At 37.9% G+C, this 18892-nt stretch overlaps 1 protein-coding gene across 1 annotated transcript in view; it reads right to left on the bottom strand.

Moving 5' to 3' along the window:
- The window catches only part of SPAG17 (sperm associated antigen 17), a 268877-nt gene extending 256115 nt beyond the window's left edge, over window positions 1-12762 (bottom strand). The window contains exon 1 of the mRNA XM_028488958.2: window positions 12274-12762. Within this exon, the coding sequence (XP_028344759.1) occupies window positions 12274-12360 (87 nt within the window). The 5' untranslated portion in view covers window positions 12361-12762. The remainder of the gene's footprint in view (window positions 1-12273) is intronic.
- Between the last annotated feature and the right edge of the window lie 6130 nt (window positions 12763-18892).

Raw genomic sequence — 18892 nt, 5'->3', positions numbered from 1 at the left:
TTCTAAACTCTCACAGCTCTCAAATTGTTCTATGTAAGTTCTTGAGCCTTAATTTTGCCATGTAAATGGGAATAATATTTTTAGAGCTGTTGTGAGGATGAACCATGATAGTGTGTGTAAAGCACCTAATCCAGTGCCTAGTGAGTGGTTAATTATGTATCACAAATATGTCATGTGTTTTCTCAGCTCTCTGCTCAGCATGGTCCTTTTATACAGAATTCCTTGCTTCCAGGTGAAATTCCTGCTTCGTCTGTGGCTCTTTCCCTAAACATCTCAGCCCAACAGTGACCGCTGTGTCCTCTGCTTGCCTGTGAAAACTCATTATCAGTACTATACTAGTAACATAGTACTTACATTGAGGTCATGATACTAGCGTGGGTCTTCAGCTTTAGTGTGCATGAGAATCATGTTTGTTAAAGTACAAATCTAAGTACAAACTACGCTCCACCCCGAGTTTCTGATTCAGTAAGTCTACGGCGGGGCCTGGGAATTTGCATTTCTTATAAGTTCCCAGGCGATGCTGTTGCTTCTGGTCCAGGGATTACACTTTTAGAATCAGTGGTGTCTATGTTTTCTCAGATTAGCTCTAGGTGGCAGGAATGCTGTATTGTTCCTTTTTCCATTGACCCATCCTCCCCTTTCTATACATCCCAGGTAGTACATAGGGCAGTAGTTTAATACAAAAGGAACAAATGTTTTTCAACTGAATTTAATCACTTACTGAAGCTATGGTCAAACTCCATATTCACTAGCTGGTTGTACTCAGTCTTAAACCATTTCCAATATTTAAAAATCTACTAAAGGGGAATGTCTTAGTGATGGCAGGTAAACAACATATTATTTGTGTATAAAAACCACATTAGATATAGATATAGCCTCAAGCTTCAATTCTTCGTGTTAGTAGAGAGGTATATGGACTCTAGGAATTTAATAAAGGAAATTATTTCTATTTTCCTTTGGAATGCATTTTTAAAGTTATATTTGGGGATGGGCCTATCTTAAATTCTGGAAATTCATAATGCTTTAAATAATTCCCCCATGAAAGTATGTTTCTGTGTCAAGGACCACTCTCTGCCTCCTCTGAAGCCTAGAGATGGACTGGCAGTGAGGGGGATTAGAAGGAAGGTGTCCATACCAAAACAGGACGGAGGAAGAAAAATAGGGAGAACTTTCAGAAGACATTAAAAGGGTAATTTTATCCCCAAATCTGGGGAAGATAATGGTTGGCAACTTAGTAATTGCTATTCTCCCCCTGGCTCAGCCATGACTCAACTGCTACTGGGCTAAAGATACATTAGAGAAAGAAGATCCAGCTCCACAGCTGACCATGTTTAGGGCTTGGAATTGACCAGTGGGGTATGTCTACTATAGACTTACATAAGGAAGATCTAGGAAGGCATCCATCTTTCCTAGCTTGATTTTATTTTAATCCCACTTTCTCCAGCCCAAACTGAACAATTCAAGATGAACAATCTTTCCTACTGAATTCATTTAAAACATTTAAATACAGTTCTTTTGTTTCAAGATGCTTGTTCGTTTGACCGAAAATTTTCATTGACCAAATTAAGTTGGATAATTTTAAAGACTTTTTCTAGCAGCTAAAATTCAAAGTAGAGAGGAAACTTTCAACCTCCTTGACTTTGGAGGAACACTGGCTTCTATAAAATAAGACTAATTAGAGATGCTGATGAGGTCAACATGGAGATAAAGCTAAAGAAAAAATGCTGCCAAGGAGGCTGAGAACAAACTTCCAGTGAAGCCACCAATAGACTCTTTGTGTGGTATATGCTGTGTAAGATGAGAGAATTTCCTCAGCTGTTTTGAAGACAGTACTGATGAGGGTATAGTCAGAGGTCCAGTTCCCATATGGACTTCACGTGACCCCAAATTCTGTTCCACACAACCAAACTCTTTGGCCTCTAGACATGGTTGCTCTTAATTACTGAACACAAGAGGGACTAAGCAAAAAAACTTTCTTCAGAAAAACAGATCATCATTGCTTTAAATATGTTTTAAAGTGTATACCCTTCTGAGCAAAAGTGACATCTTCATCACAAAGAATAAAATAACACATTCACAGTTATTTCCTTCTCAAAGGTTGAAAATATGGTCCTGATAAATCATTTTTCCACAACATTTTCCTAGGTTGGTGCTAAATTTATAAGATATGCATGACAAGTTAAACAATAAACATTCTCTAATGCTTCACCTTTATGATTACAGTAACAACTGTGAATAATGAAACGCTTTCTGTCCTTGCTCAGCCATCTAAATACTTGATGTGAAGACAGAGGTAGCTGACATAATGGAAAAGAATATGAGAAAGAATGTGTGTGTGTGTGTGTGTGTGTGTGTGTTTGTGTGTATAAAACTGAGTTAATTTGCTGTATAGCAGTAATTAACACAACATTGTAAATCAACTATACTTCAATAAAAAATTCAAAAAAAGACAGAGGCAGTTGAAGTCAATATTCCTAACCTTAAACTAGTTTAACGAAAACTCAATTATTAAATACATATATGGAGTCATAGACAGTTTTAGAGATCACATGATTTTTCATTGGTGCTTATATAATTTGGGGGATTTCCTCTCCATTTCTATTCAATATATCCTGCCTGAGTAACTGTTATGCTGTCTGTACCACCCAAGGCCACACACTATAGGCATATTTAGCAGAAAACACAATAAGAACAACACAGAGAATCATGATTGTGAGGGGTGAGGACAAGGGGAAGCCAGGAAACAATTTATTTAATTTTAGAAGGCATTTCACAAGTTTACATACCAAAAACATTGAGTTACCATGGAAGTAGAGGAAATGTTTTGTCACAGAGAACTGGCTAAAAAACAAAGGCGAAGTTAAGCAGACATCTCTCTGGATGAAGAAGTGTTAACAGCAGGGAGCCCTGGGAACCTTCCTTGTATATGTCGTATTTAACTGCCTTTATACAAAATACGTAAATAGCTATAGTGAAACACAAACTTTCAGAATTTAATGCTAGGCGATTTCTTTCATTGCCATTTAGTCCAATTCCTTCATTTTGCAGATGGGGGTAAAAAATCTATGACATGGAGACTTGGTCAAGGTGACACAGCTAGCAAGAAGCATGTCCTGATTCCTAGACTATGGGCCTTCCTCTGCCACCCTGCCTTGGCTTCACTGGCAGATGTTGTGACAATGACATTGTGCCAAGGGGACAGTTAAACACTACAGGGAGATTTCACAAAGCCTTCTGAGTTGAGCAAGCATGTGTGTCAGATGATATTCAGTGTGGAAAATATAAGTAAATGCATTGAAGAAAACATAATCTAAACTCCAGTCAGAAGTTTAGAGGCTTTATATGACCCAGCAATCCCACTCCTGGGCATATATCCAGAGAAAACTCTAATTTGAAAAGACATGTGCACTCCAATGTTCATTGCAGCACTATTTACAACAGCCAAGACATGGAAGCAATCTAAATATCCATTGACAGAATAATGGATAAAGAAGATGTGGCATATATATATAGAGAGAGAGAATACTACTATATTAGTAGAATACTACTCAGCCATAAAAAGAATGAAATAATGCCATTTGCAGCAACATGGATGGACCTAGGGATTATCAATATTAAGTGAAGTAAGTCAGAGAAAGACAAATACCGTATGATATTACTTGTATGTAGAATCTAAAATATGATGCAAATGAACTTATTTACAAAACAGAAACAGACTCACAGACATAGAAAACAAACTTGTGGTTACCAAAGGGGAAAAGGGGTGGAGGAGGGATACATTAGGAGTTTGGGGTTAGCAGATACACACTACTATATATAAAATAAACAACAAGGTCCTACTACACAGCATGGGGAACTATAGTCAATATCCTGTAGTGAACCATAATGGAAAAGAATATGAAAAAGAATATAGATATATAACTGAACCACTTTGCTGTACACCAGAAACTAACACAACATTGTAAATCAACTATGCTTCAATTAAAAAAAAAGTTTAGAAGCTTTGTTGATCAGTTACAGGAAAGGTGCCTATATGTAATGCTTCCCCATAACCATCAGCTTAATGTGCTGCAGTTCCATTGAAATGCCTTGGCTCACCAGATCTAGAAAAAAGTGGGAACAAAACAGAAAACATTACCCTACAACTGTACAAAACCAGAGGGTCTAAGTACTTGGAAAGTTGTGTTGAGTTTTAGGCATAAAACCTAAAAAGAGATTGAATAGCTGGAAAGAGTCACAAAATGGCAAATAAACTGGTCATAGGAAAGGAGGGACTTCAATGGGAGGACTGACTGAAACAAATTTAGGAGAGAGAGGGGAAACTATTACTATACAGTAATATAGTACTGAGTACAGCCACAACTACTGAGCCCACGCACCACAACTACTGAAGCCCGCACACCTAGAGCCCGTGCTCCGCAACAAGAGAAGCCACCACAGTGAGAAGCCCGCGCACCGCAACGAGGGGGAGCCCCCGCTCGCCGCAACTAGAGAAAGCCTGCGTGCAGCAGCGAAGATCCAATGCAGCCAAAAATAAATAAATAAATAAATAAATAAAAGATAACAATCACTGAAGTAATTTAGTGGAAGGAGAAAAGTCAGTAGGGACCAGAATAATGTGATTAAGCTCCCTTCTGGAAGATATAAGGGAGGGTTTTAATGAGAAGGAGTTGGATGGAGGCAGGGAGATCTTCAGGCCAGGAAACTACATGGGAGAAGTCAGTATGTGCCTGGGGATACTAGAGACCACTCAACTGGAGTAAAGGAAGATAAAGACGGATGGGCAGAGAAAGACCAAATTAGGCAGGGCCATGAAAGCCAGGCAGAACATCTTGCATTTTATCTTGTGGGTAACTGGGAGCCAATGACAGTTTCTATGGCTAGAGCTGAAACATGGTTAACATTTACCATTTCTTAACATTTCCCTAGTATGTTGCCAAACTCATACTGGCAACACTTACGTTTTACTTGTATTTAATATTTTTCATTTGCTATAAAAACAATCACGTATAACATCTAGGTAGATATTTTGACATGCAAACTCCCTTTGGTTCCAAACTCATTCAAATAATATATTTTTGTCTAAAAAGAGAAATATAATGTGAGGTTATGAAAAGTCCATTTCCCTCTTAACATTCTTCCTAGCAACTCAGTTGTTTTCGTTGGCCTTTATTAAAACAACCTTTGTGTGAACTGGCAATTTGTTTGGTAAATATCCTTGAAAGTATATTTCAGAAAATATAGTAATAAAAACCAAGCCAATTTCAAAAATATCCTTGCTGCCAGACATCAGTCTTCAGCTCATATTATGAGTATTTCCAGTAAGTCTTATACATTAACATGAGAAATAGCTTACTGTTTAAGATCAAAAAAGTTGAAAAATTCTACACTGCCTCTCAAAAATTATTCAGGGGTTCTGTCCATAAAATGTATTTCTCTTTTGATAAACTGCATTTATAATGGTTTCAAGCACTTCAATTCAATTGAACATTTTTCCTCCCAAACTTACCGAGACTGCTTGTTATCATCCTATATGATATATCATCTATATACTTTACAACTTTAAGAGGTCTGTAATATTAATATTTCAGCAATACCTATCTGGAACCCTTATCTACTTTCCAAACCTTTATAAGATAGAAGCTTTGTTCAAGACTCCAAGGAAATTCTGTTACTATTTTTCAAGTATGCACAACTCAGCTATTGTCACTAAGCTACATTTAATAAGAGAAAAATATTATTCCTCAGCTGAAGTCTAATGAGGAGGAGAAACTGCTAACTATATGTTCTAAAGAGCGTTCACTTAAATGCCTCCTGGTTGGCAGATAAAATATCTCTGTGAAGTGAAATGGAATCATTGCATAGTTCTTTTGGGGGTACTGTTACAATCAGCCTATGTATCTGCTATGATGGTTTTTTATATAAATGTTTTGTGTCCCTTCCTCTTCTCTTAGAAAACATCTCCTCAGTCTAACTGTCCTGGTTTCTACGTAAAGGTTTCTTCATATTTCAAAGTAAATCAGTGAATTAATTTTGTATAGAGTTTGAGTGTGGTTCTGTGTGCCTATAAACATTCTGGTCATTGTGGAGTAGATATAAGGAGTATAAGATATGATTTTTCTGTGAAGCAGCTCACATTACATCAATACTTGTGCTCTATAAAACATGAAATGATAGCAAATAATTCAAGGCATTCTCACAACCAAGGACTGAGTTGTAAAAGACAGAGCCTAGATCCAAGGTGGGGGAAGATAAATGTGGGTTAGGGTATTTAGGAAAGCTCACTGCAAGGCATGGCTTTATGAGAGCCTCGAAGAATGGGTCTGATAAGGGGAGGGAAGGTGGAAATTCATTTCAAGCAAAGAGACTAATATGAGTGAAAAAGCAGGATGCAGGGAGTGAACTCTCTTATTGAAGGGTTATTAGATGCCAGATGTGATAAAATATTTATGAAATGAAATAAATATCATTTACTCCTTCCTCACAGCAAATCTTTGAGGTGGATATTATAATCTCCATATGACAAAAGGAGAATGAGGATCAGAGAAGGTAAGACATTTGCTGTAGGTCACCCATTAGGCCTTTCAAAATCAGGATTCGACACCTAGGTCTACCTGGCCCCAGAGCTGGGGCTTTCTCCAGCAGCTCATTGCCTCCTTTGTGTCTATGCTTCAAGGAAGAGAATGTCTTGCCTCTAGCAATTCAATGTGATGGTTAAATGGGGGCCAGTTTAGGGCTTCCTTGGTGGTGTAGTGGTTAAGAATCCGCCTGCCAATGCAGGGGACACGGGTTCGATCCCTGGTCTGGGAAGATCCCACATGCCGCGGAGCAACTAAGCCCGGGTGCCACAACTACTGAGCCTGCACTCTAGAGCCTGTGAGCCACAACTACTGAGCCCTTGTGCCACAACTACTGAAGCCCGCGTGCCTAGAGCCCATGCTCCACAACAAGAGAAGCCACCGCAATGAGAAGCCCGTGCACTGCAAAGAGTAGCCCCCGCTCGCCACAACTAAAGAAAGCCCGTGCATCAACGAAGACCCAACACGGCCAAAAATAATAATAATAATCATTATTTAAAAATATGTGGATATTTATATTAAAGAAGAGTTGAAGGCTTAATCAAGAAGCAAAATCTTAATGATAAATATAAGGCAAATGAAAATGAGTATCCATTCCCTTAAGCTGGTATTAGGGACCTGAAATCATCATTACAAAATGAAATCAGTGAATTGGAATAGTGAGGCTGGCTGGGTTAGGGAATGTGTAGATTGCCATAATTTTTTTTCTGTTTTTTTTTTTTTTTTAACATTCTCTATGGTGGGTCACAGTAAGTGAATGAAATAATTGCTGTGCCAATAGTTGGTCTCACAAGTTATGGCTGCCTTCTTGCTACACCTAAAAAGGAGAACTTAAACTTGGAACAAATGAAAAGAAATAACCATCTTGGATAATTTGAAAATATGAAGGTACTTAAGAATTAAAACTAACAAAATCCCAAACCAAATAACTCAAACAAACTTTGGAGAACCCTCAAATTCTGAAGAACATATTTGGGACAAAAGTCTATAAAACCTTAAAGAAAAAGAAAAGGGTTTGTATCTGGCTTCTGAATATTCACTATACTGGTATCATGCTGTCACTTAACACAGATAACATTGTGAGGATTTTCCCCACTGTTTTAACACAAAAGTCTTGATCATAACACAAGATTCCATTTGAAACACGTAGCTCACTCATTTTGAGGCCACGTGACAATCTGTAGGCTTCTAAAAGGAATGGCTATGCTGTTTGAACAATTTTGGTAAATTTTCCTAAATTTTCATGAGCAAAGCTTCTACTAATCTCCCCTTCCCCAGCATCACCTGCTATGTAGGTTTGTAAGAAATGGAAAAAATCAGAGTTGATTACAAAATCCCTCAGACCATAGTAAGATCAGCAAGATAGCCAAATAGAAAGCTCCAGGCCCTCTGTCCTTCACAGAAACATTAGAAAAACAACCAGAGATTGACTAAAATAACTTTATAGGAGCTCTGAAACCAGTCAAAGATCTAAAGCAACCGAATGAATGCCCAATCAATAAAAAGCCACATTCAATATGGTAGGAAATTTTGTGGCACTTCTACTCTCCCTTGCCCCACCCTTTCTCTGGAGAAAGGACAATCTTTTCAATAATTCATGCTGGGAAAACTGTATATTTACATGCAAAAGAATGAAGTTGGACTCTTACCTCATATCATAAATAAACTAAAAATGGACCAAAGACCTAAATGGAAGACAGAAAACTCTTAGTAGAAAACATAGGGTAAAATCTTCATGACTCTGGGTTTGGCAATGATTTCTTTGATATGACACCAAATGCATAGGCAACAAAAGAAAACTTAAACTGAACTTCATCAAAATTAAAAACTCTGTACATCACAGTACACAGTCAAAGAGTAAAAAGGCAACCCATTAAATAGGATAAAATATTTGCAAACCATGTATCTGATAAGGGATTAATACCCGGAATATATTAAAAAAAAAAACCCTCAACAATTTAACAATAAAAAACCAAGCAACTTGACTAAAAATGGGCAAAAGAAGATACACAAATGGCCTAAAAGTACATTAAAAGATGTTCAACATCAAAAATAATCAGAGAAATGCAAATCAAAACCACAATGAAATACTACTTCACTCCCATTAGGATGGCTGTTACATATAAGTATATAAATAAAAAACACAGACTGTTAAAAGCATTTGGTGAGGATGTAGAGAAACTGGTGGGAATATAAAAATGTTATAGCTGCTATGGAAAATGGTATGGCTGTTTCTCAAAAAATTAAACAAAATTACCATATGATTTGGCAATTCTACTTGTGGATATACACTCAAAAAATTGAAAGCAGGGACTCAAACAGATTTTTGCGCACTCATATTAATAGCAGCATTATTTACAATAGCCAAGAGTTGGAAGCAACCCAAATGGCCATCAACGAATGAATGGATAAATAAAATGTGGTCTATACAGACAATGAAATATTATTCAGCCTTAAAAACAAGGAAATTCCAATACATGCTACAACCTGAATGAAGCTTGAGGATATTATGCTAAGTGAAATAAGCCAGTCATAAGACAAATACTGTATGATTACATTTACATGAGGCACCTAGAGTAGTCAAATTTGTAGAAACAGAAAGTAGAATGGGGGTTGCCAGGTGCTGCGGGGAGGGAGGTGGGGGAACTAGTTAATGGATGTATTTTCAGCTGGGGAAGATGAAAGAGTTTTGAAGATGGAAGGTGGTGATGGTTGCACAACAATGTGAAGATACTTAATGCCACTGAATGGTATATTTTAAAATGTTTAGAATGGTAAATTTCATGTTCTGTATATTTTGCCACAGTAAAAAATACAAATAGAATATCTTAGACCAAAATGTTTCCAGATAGCACTTTCTGTCCCTGAGCACCTGGGTTAACACATCCTCCTCTCAATGTGGCGAACAGAGGCTGCCTTGAGAGTTTCATGAAAAGATTTTAATTTCTATGACACCACAGTATCTTTAACTTCTTAATGCTGCTAGATATCATAAATATGTCTATGTCATATAAAGCCCACACTAAGATGCATTTTTATAATCTTGTACCTAAATATTTCCTGTATATCTAATTTGAGGTGTGATAATTTGCATATATTATTAATACAATATACTCACAAATAATATTATTTATTCACATATACAATAATAAGCTAAATATTTGATACATGGATAGCAAAGTCAGTAAATATCATTTGATTGACAGAATTAATTTATGAGCAATGTACCCCCAGGAGCCGTCTAACCTACATTTTTCTCTCTCTCAATTTAAGTGTCCCAGATTTATTTAAGGCACATGCTGGTCTCCTTTCCTAAAATAATTGTCCTCCTTCCTTCTACCCACTCAAATTCTACCTATTCTTTAGAGCTCAGCCAAAGGAAAGTATTTTATAAAGCATTTCCTGGCTATTCCAGCCCACTTTCATCCTCCTAACGTCTAGACTCTATATAATCATTTAGTGCTTAGTAATAGACTGCCTTGTATTATTTGCTATCATTTTATGTTTTAGAACCAACTAAAATATACTGAGAAATTGATGATTATTCTAGCCTGAAAGGATAGCCCCAAACAGTGATACAAGGTACATTCACTAAAAGCAAATTGTGAACTTGCTTATTCTCTGTCAACTCTAGTGCAGCTCAATACGAATATGAGTTCAAAATCACTATTGATTAGGATTACTAAACTGGCTTATGGAAGACTGGGAGGAAAAATTCCCTCTCTGCAACCCCCAATACACATGCATCACACACACAGTAGCACACACATACTCAACCACGTACACTGGAGTACAGTTTGCACAGAAGTAGCAACTTTATGGAAAGAAACTCTGGAAACTAAAGCAGTAACTTTTTTTGAGCACCCAATATGTGCGAAGCACTTTGCTGAGCCCTATGAATAAGGAATTCACACATCTACAGTCATCTTTAACCAAAATTCAGAGTCTATTACATTGGTGGTTAGGGCATGCTTCTGGGCATTGGCTTAATCTGGGAATTTTCCTCTTGGATCAGACATGAAACCAAGCTGAGAAAAAAATATGAGAGGAGGTGGAGGGTAGTTGTCTTCCCCCTGCAATAAAGAACCCATATTTCAACAATGAAGAAGTTTACTTGTTGTAGTTAAAACTACATATTGCTTTGAGTTCAAATTATTTCTATTAATATATAAGATTTATTGAAATTATATTGTTTAAGCAGGAACAAGAAAGCTGAAAATTATTTCAGGTTTTCAAGCCATAAGGAAAAATAGTGCCTTTAGGTTTTCCACTCAACTAAGAAAATTATAGCTTCATATTTGCAGCACTAAAACTAATGCAATGTCAGCAGCTCCATCAAACTCTGTTGTTCAGCAGTTTATAATTCAAGCAGAAATGTTCACTCCAAGCCCAAACTTGGCCTACACAATTTCAAAGAAAATGAAGAAAAAATTATTTTGGCTAGTGCTAACTTATAAAAGCAAAAGAGAGGGTCTTTTATAGAGTATTTCAAAAAACATCTAAGAATTTGAGAACGTAACTGAGAATTACTGAGTTGACATCCTTCATTCCTAAGGTTATAGAAATAACCCCAAATTCCATGACATCATGTCAGCATCGGCAGTATCTTAACTACTTTCATGAAATTCTTCATCTGGTAGAATTTCATATCAGACAGAATTACTGTTCATAGGGAAAAAAAACAATTACAGTGGAAAATAAAGACAAATAGGTAGACATTTCTCATGAGGGCATCATAAGACTTTAGAAGTATTTTTCCTTTAAGTACTAACTCTCTAGTGAAACATACACACACATAGAAAATGAAAAAAAAAAATTCTAGTTTTTAAAGTGTTTTGCAATGGCAGGCTGGAATTCCCAGAATCTAGCTTCCTCCTTCCAAATGTCATCTTAGAAACAACTTAGTGTTGAAGTGAATTTCTGGCAGCGGATGACAGGAACTATTGGGCTGACCAGCTCACTGGAGGTGGGTGGGTGTGAGTGAGGGAGCTAGTCAGCTCTGGTATGGCAATTTGAAGTCATGTGGCAGGTGGGTTATAGATTGCCTTTGTGTCATCCTACAGATGAGTCTAGCAGCCAACCCCTCATTACTCTGATCTCCTACAGTACCTTCAAAATACATCAAAACTTTTGATATTGTGGTATCAGGGCATTACCTAAGAAAGTCATCCTTTCCTACCTGTAGAAGGCTCACTTGTATTAAATACGTTGATACCTTAGGTATTCCATGTCTGTTTTCATACAGCATTTATTAAAGCTGTACTATGCACCAGGCTACAGATGATCCAACAGGACTTCTTTCTTCAGAAGAAGTCAGGAGGAAGCGAGCAGTTCATAAAGACAACTCCAGTAAAATTGTGGAGTGCCATCTGGATGACTTCACTGAAAAGGATGCTGAGGTGTCAGAAGGACAACTTGTCTCTTCACCACCACGCACCTTTCACCACCTTTTGAAATCTGCTTCCCCTTCCTTCTTCCCTTAACGCTCATTCGGTCAAGCACTCCCTGCGGATGGGACCCTGGGTCGTTTTGTGTGAAACCATCAGGCCTGGGAGAGCAGTACCAAGTACAATTTTCGGAAGGGACAGCGGTGGCTTCTGGAAAGGAAGGCTAGCCTGGCAGAGTTGCCTGCAGGGCCTGGTCGGGCTTTAGCGTTGCGGGGGAGCAGAAAGGATTTACGGGGTTCGGGGCATACCTGGTTGAAGGGTGCAGCGATGAGCGAGGGTTCCCATATCTTAGAACCTGTGGTCGCTGTCTCGCCTTTCTCTTTTTTGGGTGCCATGCAGAGAACGGGAGGAGCATTGGCCTCTAAACAGCCCTTAGGCCTGGACTAAGCGTCCCCGCTGCCATAGTAACCGCAGCCACGCCCAGTTCCTGAAGGAATTGTCTCCCCTCTGCCAAACCTGTTCTGAATCCTCAGGTCAACAGCTTCTGTCGCCATGGCAACCGAGTTTCCTGGAGCACGCTGCAACTTGTGGGCGGGACTCCAGTCCCCTTGGTTAAATCTTAGGATTTCCCAGCAGAAGAAATGTGCAAGCGGAGAGGGAAAGGACGAGGCTGGCCTCGAGCTGGTCAAGCTTTCTTTTACTCACTTCTACCCTCTGCTTCTTCTTAGAGCCTTCTCTGGCCCGAGGCATTGTCCTGAAATTCAAAATCCCTGGAATCCCGTCCAGGACTTCTTCACCAAGATTTCTTTCACCCTGGGTAACCTAGAAGGAAGAACTGACTCTCCTCAGAAGACAGCCCATGCCAGTTTTCTCTTCCACTCTAATCTGCCCAAGATGCTTCACTATGTGAGCCAGATTTGTCTCCCGACCTCCACCCTCTGCTTTGGTCTCGGTTCTGCCTCCCAGGGCCTTACTAAACAAGTCCAATCACTCTTCCACAGGACCCTTTATATAATTATAGTTGGGATTACTGTCTTTATAAACCTTTTTCTCTGCCTGAGTAGCCCCAGTTCTTTTACACTGTCCTCCACTGCTAACTAGAGTCTTTTTCCCCTTTCCCCACCTGCAGCACCAATATCTGAAATATCCTGATCAGACAGAGTTCCCAAAGTAATAATGATAGTAATAATAATAATGGTAATAACAACTCTTGTGTTTTGAGCACTGGTTATATGCTGTACACAGTTATATTATTTAATTCTTAAAACAACCTTGTTCCAAGTCCCATAGTGTATCACTGATGGCACCAGATTTAGAATCCAGGATTATCTGAGTCTAAATTGTAATTTAGCAAATGATTTTAAAGAATTAAACATTTTAAAATTCAAAAAATGAAGATTTCAGGATGGAAGAATGCACTTCCAGTATAATCTTTTATGGATCCCTTTGTAAAGTCCTACCAGGATAAATTTAAATATAGGTTTTCCAAAATTGATTCAGAGAATTGAAAATAAAGGTTTTATTACAGAATGCTTTTTGCCAGTTTTGGCCTGTTTCATTATTCCAGAGAAAGTGGTACTCTAGATAATTTATGATACAAAAGGGGAAGACATTATACAGTAACCAAATTTATAGGGAGTTTCATCTTAGAATTGGTCTGTTTAATTTTAGAAAATAGGTGTGAATGACAATGTTCATAGTTTTCAGAAGCAAAAGCCATTCAGCTAAAAGGGGACCCTGGCAAGAATAGAAAAAAAATCATTACCATCTGTCATACATTTATGCTCTTTTGGTATAATAAATTGTTTCCCCCACTAAATATAAGTTGAAACTTTATAAGCATATACTTTACTACATAAATTTTCCCATATGTCTGTGGCTGAAACAAAGCTATTTGGAGAATTTTCTTTCACATTGGCAGAGTCACTCCTGGTTTGTTTCAGTTTTTCCAGTAAGATTTTGCATTTAACATTATTTAGCTCACCAAGGATCGTCTACTTTTAGGGATGCACTGTTTCTTTAGGAAACAGTGATTATGGAATTATTTTTTTCAAGTTTTACACTGTGATCTTATAGTAAGTTCAGTGAACTCTTATTCAGGTGTAAAGTCTGAGGCATGACTCTCAGACATGAAAGGTTCTAGGCAGCTATTGATGTGTCCAGTGTTTCCACTGTTACCAGGTAACATCAGGAGCTATGGACCAATTCGCTTCTAGGCCAAGATTGCAGGCATTCAAAGTACATTTAGCTGCAGCAACCTGATTGTCCTCAGCTCAGAAGGCCTCATAGATGTCCTCTGGTTTCTCAGATTGGCATCCTACATCTAAGAACACCTTTCACTATCTGGTTGTGCTATTTACCATCATGATTACTGTGTTTCTAACGTTCCAAATAGAATGTTATAATGCATTGTCCTGGAGTTTTTATTGTGTGTGATGCAGAGGGCTTGATCTCTTTCAGCTACAAGGTCCAAAACATATGGAGAATATTATACCTGCTTTCAATGGTCAGCATTAGCTTCCTATTCCGTCCTGAGTGCAATTTAAAGTGTTGACTTTAATCTTTAAAGCTCCTCATTGTTTAGAAGCCAGTTACTCCAGATATCACATCTCTCCTTATGCATCATTGTGGCAATTAAAATCAGTTGCAGTGCTTGCAGTTCATAATCCCCAGTGAATTGTGGGGAGCCTGGGAGTAGATCACTTTATAAAGAGGAACTTCCTAGGAACCCTGTTTCTGTCAATGATAAAAGCAATATTCAAAGTTTACCGTTTTGGCCTTGAGTGTCTTGTCATATAACTATACATCTCTGGAACCATAATTAAGTGCTGCTGATTTAATTTTTATGTTATTTTATGTAATTTGTGGCCAAGCATTTAGAATATCAATCTACGTTTTAATGAATCAGATAAATAACAGTTGTATATATGAAAAAATAGGAAAAGCTACAATTCATCTGTTTCATATTTGTTAGTGTGGGAGTTTTTACTCGAGTATTCTCTCACTAAAGTTTTTCTTTGAATCTAATTTTAAATGTCTTCAGTGAAGGGATTTGCTAAAAATCCTTTGGGGACTATTTCAAAATCCATAACTCATGGTAAGTCATTTCTCTAAATGCTTAGCTAAATGTTTGATTTCTTAATGTTTTATCAGATGTCTGTTACTTATACATTTGTACTATGTTAAATAATAACATTTTAAAATTGTAGACAAAGTACAAAATCTATGTTTGAGGGGAACCTATACCAAAGTGTATTATGCCAGACCATGGAGCAATCTTTTAGGGAGAAAAGATGATTTGTCATGGGGTTATGAGGAGCTGGGAGAATTATATATGGTGGTTTAGACAAACAGTGGTATCTGCTGCCTCTCCTTCCTCAACTTCTATCTTTCTCTTTTCCAGCTTGACACTCTCTCTCAACCTTCCTAAAAAATGCAGGGTACCACTAGGGAGATGTCCGAATGATTTCCAAGGAAGTTTGTCTTTGACTATGATCTTGTACATCTTAAATGCAACTATGCAGAGTTGCTTTTTTCTATCTTATACATGCCACTCCTTGTTTCCATGAATTAAAATCTTGCTTTTGCTGGCTTCCAACTTTTGTGTAACATTCTGCTGTCAAATGCTCCCAAATTAAGACTATCTGTAGGCATCTATCTGTAGGCATCATACTGCTCCACTTACTGAGAAAAGGGGTCCTGTTCAGTGGGACGAAGCTGCTTCATTCCCTCTTATATTTCAAACTCACAGATCATTTGTTTATTCAATGACTTTTAGTGTGCTTGCTTAGGTTTCTTCTGCCCTCCAAATGTGGTATTTTATAACATATCCATATCTATGAAAGAATATGAATTTCTCTGATTAAATATCATTTTATTTCACTGGTTGATTGGTGATATTATTTATAGGGATAGGGAATACCAGAAGAAGAAGGGTCTGGGAGTGAGCTGGTGAGGAAATTAGGACTTTGGTTTTGAGAGAAATTCAGTTTGTATACACCTGAGACATCCAAACATGTAAAGTAGGTAACTGGATATGTGGGCCTGGTACTCAGAGCAGGGGTAGACATGGGTGAGTCATTTACTTATATGTAGCAATCGAGCCTGAGTAGATGAGCTTGCCTGGAGAGACCAACCAGTGAGCAGGGGAGCAAGGCCTAAGGCTGAGCTTTAGGCGTCCGACGGTCAGTGGCTGTGAGGAAGAGGATGGGCCTGGGAGTGGGCGTCTGGCCAGAGAGGAAGGAAGGAATCCAAGTGGGGCTTGAGTCACTGGAGCCAAAGGCTGGGGGTATTTCCAGAATGAGGGAGTGCCCAGTAGTCCTGACTGCTACTGAGAAGCCAGGTAAGAAAGTCTGAAAAATGCCTGCTGGATGTAGGAACAAAGAGGTCAGTGGTGGTTGGCTGCTTTACTTCGAAGTCTTTGGAAAAGTCCACTGATAGACGAATGGATAAAGAAGATGTGGTAGATACAATGGAATATTACTCAGACATAAAAAGTAAGATCTTGCTATCTGCAACAACATGGATGGATCTAGAGGGGATTATGCTAAGTGAAAAAAGTCAGAGAAAGACAAATACCTTATGATATCACTTGTGTATGGAGTCTAAAAAAACAAAACAAAACAAAAACACACTCATGGATACAGAGAACAAACAGGTGGTTGCCAGAGAGGAGGAAGGTGAGGGGGGTGAAACAGGTGAAGGAGTGATTAAGAGGTATAAACCTCTAGTTATAAAATAAGCCACAGGGATGTAATATACAGAATAAGGAATATGGTCAATAACATTGTAATAAGTTTGTCTGGGGACAGATGGTTACTAGACTTATCATGGTGATCATTTTATAACGTATGCAAATGTTAAATCACTATGTAGTACACCTGAAATTGTATGTCAATTATACTTCAATATAAAAAAAGAAAATAGCAGCAGTGTTCATTTGAATGTAATTCCTACGCAGGTAATTTTTCTTACTGTTCTTGGATCAAACTAATTGTGGTGGTTGTTCATATGTCAACTTGACTGGGCTAAGGGATGCCCAGATAGCTGGTAAAATACTATTTCTGGCTGTGTCTGTCAGACTATTTCTGGAAGAGATTAGCATTTGAATCAGTAGACTGAGTAAAGAAGACTGCCCTCACCAATTCTGTGAGCATCATCCAGTTGACTGAGGGCCTGAATAGAACAAAAAGCAGATGAAAGACAAATTTGCTCTCTGCCTGAGCTGGAACATCCATCTTCTGCCCTCAAACGTCAGTGCTCCTGGTTCTCAGTCCTTAGGTTTTGGAATGAAACTGCACACCACTGGCTTTCCTGGGCTTCCAGATTTCAGAGAGCAGATCATGGGACTTCTCAGCCGCTAAAATCTCATGAGCCAAACTCTCATTTTTTAATATCTATCTATCTCTTTATCTATAGATATAGATATAGATATAGATCTCCTATTGGTTGTTTCTCTGAAGAACCCTAATACATTAATCTTTAAGAGTGCATTTTTTAAAAGTTACATTTCCTATGGTTTTATATGCAGAGAGTTCTTTAAAAATCATATCAATACGCAGTTTTTATTGTGTGCATTTTTTTGACCTTTTTTGATATCGATTAGTATTGGCTTCTATGTGAAGTATAAAGAAATATTTACAACATTGGCATCTTTTATGTTTTTAAGAAATTTAAGAGGGGATTTCATTGAAACCTAAAGATTCTTTCTAGTAAGAATTTAATAGAAAAAACACCATCTTACTGAAATCTACTTTAACTATGTTTTGTGAAAATGTCAGTCTAAAAAAGGAAAGATTCCCTGATGTTAGGAAAAGGTCCTACACTCAATTTCTGTCCCCTTCCAAATACATATTCTCAGAAAACTTCCAATGAAAGCTCCATCTTATGGCTGATGTAAGTGGATATAATGAAAGAATATGAGGAAAAAGAAAACATTTGAAGTCAGATATTAGGAAGAAAAGGAAGACTATAAGAAAATATTCATTCAAAAATAAAATAATTTCAGCCAATGCACAAGTAAATCAGCAGAACAAATATTGCTTTTAAAGGTCATATTAGGGGTTGCTTTCTCTGCCTCACTCCATTTCTGAATGAATCTATTCAGTTCTTCCACTATTTCCTTTATGGGAGCCAACCATTTCTAACTTCACCTACCAAAATAATGGTTTCATTGACTCTTTCTTATATTTCAACTCTTTGCTATATTAAACAAAACCTCATTCTTTGTTATGCTTTGATTGTTACACTTTTTCTTTTGTGTATAGCAGTGCCTTTTTTATGCTCCCATAGTTTCCCCCTGCACCCTTAGGCTGGCTATTAATCTCTAAGCTTCTATTTTTGTTCACAATCAAGTTATACAATTTGTCAATCATCCACATTTTAAAACTTTTATGATTATTTTTGCCTAACAGTATGCACACCATCTGAGCCAGCCGTCTTAATCCTTTAGAGTGTGGCCATTTTTCTCTACTATACTTTTGGGTAATAACCATTGCCAATTTATCCTGCTAAGTAAATTCCTCATTTTATTGAAATTGTTTATATAAAGTTTTTTTTTAAAAAAATGTATTTATTTTTGGCTGCGTTGGGTCTTCGTTGCTGCGTGGGCTTTCTCTAGTTGCGGTGAGTGGGGGCTACTCTTCGTTGTGGCACGAGGGCTCTGTAGTCGTGGCTCGTGGGCTCTAGAGCGCAAGCCCAGTAGTTGTGACACACGGGCTTAGCTGCTCCACGGCATGTGGGATCTTCCTGGGCCAGGGCTTGAACCCGTGTCCCCTGCATTGGCAGGCGGACTCTTAACCACTGTGCCACCAGGGAAGTCCCTATATAAAACTTAAGTTACTCACATGTATGCCCATAATCTCTTCTCCCTCCCACTTCACTCTGGTAGAAGTCTGAAACCCTATTTATTTATTATCATAGTTTCCC

Source organism: Physeter macrocephalus, chromosome 4 (assembly GCF_002837175.3).
Source record: "Physeter macrocephalus isolate SW-GA chromosome 4, ASM283717v5, whole genome shotgun sequence".
NCBI lineage: Eukaryota > Metazoa > Chordata > Mammalia > Artiodactyla > Physeteridae > Physeter > Physeter macrocephalus.
This window is presented reverse-complemented; position numbering and strand designations above follow the sequence as displayed.